Source organism: Maniola jurtina, chromosome 22, assembly GCF_905333055.1.
Source record: "Maniola jurtina chromosome 22, ilManJurt1.1, whole genome shotgun sequence".
NCBI classification, from domain to species: Eukaryota; Metazoa; Arthropoda; class Insecta; order Lepidoptera; family Nymphalidae; genus Maniola; species Maniola jurtina.
In genome coordinates, this window is record NC_060050.1 from 7,106,040 (window position 1) to 7,113,464 (window position 7,425).

Sequence of the window (7,425 nt, forward strand, 5' to 3'; positions counted from 1 at the left end):
ACACTGCGTGGATATGACGTCCAACACCACCTCCCATTGTGGCAGACAATGACCGAACGCTATTGATGCATGCTTATTATGTTTACGAAAAATATTATGTAGCGTAAATACATTCATAGCGACGACGCCCTTTGATGTTGCTTTTTTTATTCTTTATAGGCACATGATGACCACAATCACACCCGATGCAAGTGATGATGTGGCCTAAGATGGAACGCGTTTACCTAGAACATGCCTATTCACTCTTATGCTGGTTTTTCTCGGTAGGAAAGACATTCCGAACCATTGGTAGATGCTTTTGACGATTCAAAAGTACTTGTAAAAGTTTAATTGAATGAAAATATTTTGAATTTTGTTTTAAAGATACCTGGATTGTACCGAATCAATTCGTGAGGAAACAGATCGCGGGGAGTATTCCAAACCTTAGCCATGCGGACCGAATGGCTAAGTTTGCGGACGAGCTGAGCTTTATGGTCTTATCACCAACTGGTCGATTACGGAAAAGCTGCTTCAATCATTGCTACCTCAATGGTTGTGATTGGCTGAATTGATAGTAATTTTGCTGCAACAATGCATTCTGCCAACAGCGAGAGAATGTCGGCCAGTCAGAGTTTATTGCCCTAAATACCTGATGGACTTGATCCACTATTAAAGAAAAATAATTTATGTTTGCCTTGCCGATTCCTTCTGGTTGGTAATCTTAAGTAATTTCTCCCCTGACACCCCGCAAGATTGCTCTTTCTAGACATCCCAATCTCTGTAATCTTTCGTATGTATGTGTATGTATGCAAGCGTAGTGTGGGACGCCCTCCAGCATGATGGACCGACGATATAAAGCGGCTGGCGGGAAGTGGCTGGATGAGGACCGGGTGTGGTGGCGCTCTTTAGGGAAGGCCTATGTCCAAGAGTGGACGTTCACAGGCTGATGATGATGATGTATGTAAGAATTATTTTCGACAATATTATGTATATAATTTTTAACTGGAAAGAAATTAACAATTAGCATGGACAATGGAAAAACTCAGAAGTCATCAACATAAAGTAATTATTTAGAAGGAAACGCAAGGCTAATTGTGTGGAAAAGGGGCATAAGTCAGATACGCGGCTACAGCTCGTTTCGCCAGTACGGACCAAAGAAAGAAATTAGTCGAGACACCGTTTCTTAAAATCAAGATACACTTTGAAATATACATTATATTGTGATTTAATTTATAGTTTTCTTTTGTAAATGAGCTCATATAATATATAATCCAATTTTTTTTCAATTTTATTATTATATATTTTAAATTAATGTGACTTGTGCCTCTTTTCTACGAGCCCAACTTCGGCTGCCAACCTTACGTTATACTAACTTAGGCCATTTTTTAGTAAGTAGTTATTAATAAAAACGAACGAATTAAGATAATTTGTTTGTTATACTATTCATTTATTTGATAAAAATACTCATAATCTTAGATCACCGATGTAGCTGGTTCAAATCTCAATAATTGGAAGTATTTGTGTTATGGACACAGATTTTTAGATGATTCTATGTTTATGTAAATTAACAAGAATTGATGCAAATCAAAGGTTAATCTTTCATTGCTGAAGGTTTCTTTGTTTCTTCAATTTTCTAGATTAGCAAAATCTGCTTTTATTTGATGACTGTCAAGTTGGTGTCTCTTTTTAAATGGGCTCTACTAATTTAATTATCATATGTAGCGCGTCAATGGTATTACACGTGTCTAGAACTGGCTTTTGAATTTAAGACCAGTGCTCTTAAATATTTTGCCAAAGTGTAATCTGGAAACTGGATATGTCTTCTTTATACATTTCGTACCCACATAAATTGTTAAGTGCAAGCCTAATAGAAGATAGGTTTTACCTGTGTGTCGTCGTGAATAATGAGATCTATAAGTTAAGTAAGTCATAAAGCAAGTAGCTTATGTGGTCAAGAATTAGTTATTCTTTTCTTCCGAAATTTTAGAAGGTGGAGTTATAAGATCTAGTTTTGTCATTACTTGTAACAATGCCGGATATTCCAAAGAAGGATTTTTAATAACTGTTCGCATAAATTTGTCTGTCTCACAAAATGTCTGTTTGAAAGATTCTTATTTCAACTAAGACTTCTAAACTCCAGACAATCTAATCCCGAAATACATGGTCAATTGGTTAATGTAATTGACATTTCTTCCAAAAATAAATTTTGTCCACTGATCGTTAAACGGACCTACAATCTTTTTAGGACCATGTGAAATCAGTTGTGCTAAATATAAAACTCTCTTATTGAAATCACTATGGTTTCAGTATTCTTGAAATATCTGACTTTGCTGCTCAAAGGTAAATTTTATAAGCAGATTTCTTCCTGCAATCTGATTAATGTTTTACTCATAGATATGTGTTTTACTTTACTTGCACTAACTACTCTTCCTTTTTGGTTTATATAATGTATCCTCTGTTTTTTTTTAAGTTTTATAATGGACCTTATATTGTTGTCTTCCTCTTTCTTTCGTTGTGAGTAAGATGAATCTAGAATAAGAAATATATTTCTGAATTTACCGGTAATATACAAATTATACAACAAAATTATAGGAGTAGGGCGTAGGACTACGGACACGTTTTGACAACAAAAAATAACAAATAAGTTATAACTAAACCGTTAACTAAGTAATAATAAATTAGAAAACTTATTACCTACTTAGGTACTTCCGAAGTGGTACAAAAGAATCCATAACTGACTTAAATGAAACAATGGTGGTGGAATCTTGCGCAAAGGTCCAGGCACGGTAATATTATCTATACAGTATTCTAACTCGGCCGTATTTTTGAAATAGATACCTACAGTTGCGCGGTACGTAAACATGCGGTAGGGCTGCCCGCCTCCAGCAGTTTAATTACACTTGCCTACTTTTTGTTTCCATCTAGTTTTGTGATTGTAAATATACTTTTTTTATATAAACAAATAAAATACTTTGTGAATTGCATAGGAAATGTTCAATAAAAATGCGTGTTGTTTTTTGATTGGTAGATTTAATTAAAAAACCATGTTTATGATTGAATAACAAATCGGTCTTATACATTTGAGACCGAAAAATATTTGCGCCTCGACTGAGACGTAGGAAATTAAACGAACGTTACGAATTATTAAATTTTAAAGTTTAAAAAATCCGCATTCTAGTATTAATTAAAATTAGTAGCTTTTAATTAAAAATTGTTTTGGGAAACATGGACAAGATGGAGAAAAATGAATATCTTTTAATTGGTTATAGATACCTACAGCTACTTTACAATTTATATATTTGGTTTTAAATGAAGTTTGAAATATTTTCTCCATTTTTTCTATATATTCTACAAAATCATCGCTGGGTACAGTCAAAAAATTTGCGAATTAATCTTATTGTAGTTCCGGTACCTTAAATACCGACATTCTGAGCTGAAATTGTGGCTTCTTTGATCGGGTTTCACATACAACGAAAAAATCGCGCGGTTATTGTTAGAAAAACAAAACACCGCCCGTTCGTCACTGCGGCACAGTCGCGACTGTCTGCGTGTCGAGCGCCTGCCGACATCGAGGTGCGTAGGTATAGCTCGCGTTTCGTTCGTTTGTATGAAGTTGGAATACTGATACATAATATTACCGTGGTCCAGGTGCCTAACAAACAGTGTTGTCCTATAATGGGATCGGTTACCTAACGGTTCGATAGTAATAATTGGCCCAAAAAAACACCAAAACAATTAAACAGTGCAACTTCGGTCATTTATCATGAGCTTTTTTTGTTCTGAAACGCAACGATTTGAGAACTAAGTAGACATGATGCCATATTCCAAACCAAAAATTTTGCGAAACCTTGTTACAAGTAAGCATGATTTAAATTGTGCCCCTATTCTTTGTTAAGAAGTGGTTAAGACAGACGATAATCGACTTGTGCCCAATTTTTGTTTAGTTTTTATTCTGGAATAAACAAAGTTTTCGTAAAATATGTCTTTTTCCCTTGAAGCTTGAAATAATATATTTCATTAGTGAGTTTTTGTAATTTTAGTGAAAAATGCGACTTGTGCCCCTTTTCCTTCCGACCACAGAATTAATGTATGTTAATGAACTCATATGGCGTGATGCGCTAATTATCGCCAGCAGTTGATATAACGTGTGAATTAACCAAACAGAATGATTGTTTTATTAATATGATAATTGGAAATGATATGCAATCATTATCATTTTTAGAGATCCGCATCTCCACAGAAAAAGGAACCCTTACAGGATCACTTCGTTGTCTGTCTATCTGTCGTGATGGTCAACATCCATCAAGAGAATCAAAACCTAAAGGGTACTTCCCCTTGACCTAGAATCATGAAACCTACATCCTTAAGGGTTCTCCATAATATTTTCAAAGGTGTGTTAAGTCTTCGAGTTTGCACTTGCCCAGCATGGTGGACTATGGCTAAAACTCTTGTCATTCTGAGAGGAGCCCCATACTCAGTAGTGGGCCGGCTTTAGGTTGATGATATGATTATGAAGCAGATATCAGTTGTCATATTCTTGCATATCTGATCAATAGTCCTTCACTAAATGAGATATTACACAGATGAGGATCGAAATAGTGACTTTATCTACCAACCTTCTGATAGCATCAACTTGCTGTTCAGCTGGCAGCTCCACAACGGCAAACAGTTCCATCTCACCATCTCTCCCGAACACACCACCAGGTATTTTCCTACAATACAATACTTGTGTGACCGAAAGCTCATCATCACTATCCTTTCCACCCCTATATCCCAATCTGTCACACATCTATACCGGCTTCCCACGGTGCGTGATATTGCGGACGGACATGGAGTAGTCCGTACCGACGAACTAAGGGAACAGTGCTTGTACCGCGGTGCATGGCTGTCCGTGGTCGTCAACCGTGCGTGACAACCTGCAGAATCACGCACCGTGGGAAGCCAGTATAATACGTGTACGTCTTAACTGAGAGATTGAGAGGTCGGATACGAGCTAGAAGAGGATGACAGTGATGTTGAGAAACTTGATATTTAAGTCAAAAGGTAATAATCCCACACAGCCCGCGCCCACTTTTTATGGGCTACTTTATGAGCCATTTCAGCGAAATATCCACAAAGTTGTCAAGCATAAATTTTTTCATGCAATTCTTATGTCTTTTTTTTTAATTTCTTATAGCAATAAATTTAGTTAATTAAATATATAAAACAATAAAACTGATGATCAAAGGTTTGGGGAATTGATAAATCTGGTATTAATATCAATACAATATCAATACAATTTATGTAAATACATACAAACTAAGCCTAGATAAGCTAATGCATGTTAATCTTTAATTACACATAATCCTTGCTTATTGCCTTACTTTATCTTGATTAATGCTTTCATATATAAGTCACCCAGCACAAAACAGTTCAATATCACTAAGGAAGGAAGGAAAAATTAACCTCTCACTAGAATCTCACCTGGTAGTAAATGAAAATGCATTCTAGACAATAATGGAAGTGACCCATGGAGCTAATCCAGCTAAATGGAAGGGGTATGGTATGGAACCAATACCCCTTATGGGTTTCTATGTTGTATCATATCAGAACACTTACAACAATAATGTTAATTAAGCTGGTAACTAGCCTAAGTCTAACTAAATATATGAAAAAAACTAAATGACCAACTCATTAACACCCAGAAGAAACTTTACACAGAAGTTCCCTTTAAAATGTAGACAATGAATAAGGCTGGCTTATTTTGTAACTTCAACAAGATGGGGGATACAGAGGATTTATATGTATTTTTGCGAAGCTGCAGGGGGTTGTTAGTTTTATAATAATAATAGACAAAGATGACAAACTTACCTTAAAAACTTTTTGAGTACACTGGCAATAGTGTAAACGGAGTAATTATCAACATTGACTAGCCGGCCAGTTTGCAGGAAGTGAATCAACTTCTTCATGGCTCCCTGGTGTCCCGGGGCACGAAATACATCACGGCGGAGAGGAGCCTCTTTGTTTAGCTTTAAAATCAGCACCTACATAATACAATCCATGCTAGTATCATAATGTAAGTAGCGGGTGCCTACCACAATCAATGCGTTGTGGTCACAAGGTTATGGTTATCATGACCACAACTCATGCAACTGGGTTGAAATAACAATAATTCAAAATCATCTAATAATCGTGGTACATACCCATTATTCACATTATATGTCATTAAACCACAAAATAAGCCTAAAATCACTACAATCTACACTATGTGTGTCTGCTACATTTTCAGGCTTCATCCATTTAACAGATTTTGATGAAATTAGGTTCAGAGATAGCTCGCATCCCAGTGACAGACAGGCTACTTTTTGTCCCAGAAAATCAAAAAGTTCCCACAGATTTTTAATAAACCTAAATCCACTTGGACATGGTCATGGGTATTATTTGTTTAGTACAAAAATAGTATTGAATCTTCAAGATGGATATAGGCTACTTTTAGAGCCAGGAAAATCAAAGAGTTCCAGAGAGACATAGCTACAGTAAAGTGTACAACTTGATATTATTAATACTTAGTACAAGTTTTAACAGAGATTTTTTTCGTAAATTTATTTTATAATATTATACCAACTTAATTTTATTTTTAAGTAAAAAACCTGTTCAACTTCTCATTACAATTCAAAGAACAAGAACATTATCGTAATTTATTAATTTTTTGTTAAAAATAATTGAAAATTAAATTAAAATCCTATGCACAGAGCAAATAAATAAAAGAATTACTAACAAGCAAGGGACCCGGCAAGTCATCCTTGCAAACTTCGTGGAGAGGAACACCAAACTTTACTTTTTCAAGTCTTCGAGGATACGGCAGAGAATTTGGATGCCCACAAGATGTGACTACATTGCTTAATGTAGCCGCTCGCCGGTGCATGCGCCTCGCCCAGTTGCTCATTTTACTTGAAGAAGGTATTTATCCTTCGTACTGGAACGATGAATCCGTTTAGTGTGTCGACTTGATTACAAGCATTTTTGGAATTCTTAACTTTACAAACAATACACCAGCCAATGCCTTTGTACACACATGTTTACACAGAATGAAAGGAATTCATAGTAAATGTTTTAAATCCACCTTCATTTTTGTTAATTTTATTACACTTTCGATTCAAAAAACAGCTCGCTCGATCAAAAGAACAATGTACTTTGCAAAGAATGCAAAGAGCACAGGCAAAGAGTGGCAAAGACACTTTTTTTAACGTGCTTTGCGGCTCTGGATTGTAAGTCATTTGAGCCTAGCGGCAACATACATTTACTCTTTGGCGGCAACCAAAGACACAGCAGAGTCAATGTTACAGTATATTAAGGTGGAAGCGAAGTTAGTCCTAGTATCGACTATAACTGACAAACTAGTCGAGACTAGAACTAAGTTCTTAAACTGGACCCTTTCAAGTAAAGATTTTGATAGTATATAGTTCA

General features: G+C 35.7%; 1 protein-coding gene across 4 annotated transcripts in view; it reads right to left on the minus strand.

Annotated features, from left to right (window-relative positions):
• Nucleotides 1–7,180, minus strand: part of LOC123876734 — a 37,337-nt gene extending 30,157 nt beyond the window's left edge. For 3 of the 4 annotated variants that reach the window (XM_045923070.1, XM_045923069.1, XM_045923067.1), the window contains exons 1-3: nucleotides 6,737–7,180; nucleotides 5,830–6,002; nucleotides 4,596–4,691 (exon numbers count right to left, since the gene is read on the minus strand). In XM_045923070.1, coding sequence (XP_045779026.1) covers nucleotides 4,596–4,691; nucleotides 5,830–6,002; nucleotides 6,737–6,904 — 437 coding nt within the window. In that variant the 5' untranslated portion in view covers nucleotides 6,905–7,180. The remainder of the gene's footprint in view (nucleotides 1–4,595; nucleotides 4,692–5,829; nucleotides 6,003–6,736) is intronic. The other variant, XM_045923068.1, reaches the window with a different exon arrangement.
• Between the last annotated feature and the right edge of the window lie 245 nt (nucleotides 7,181–7,425).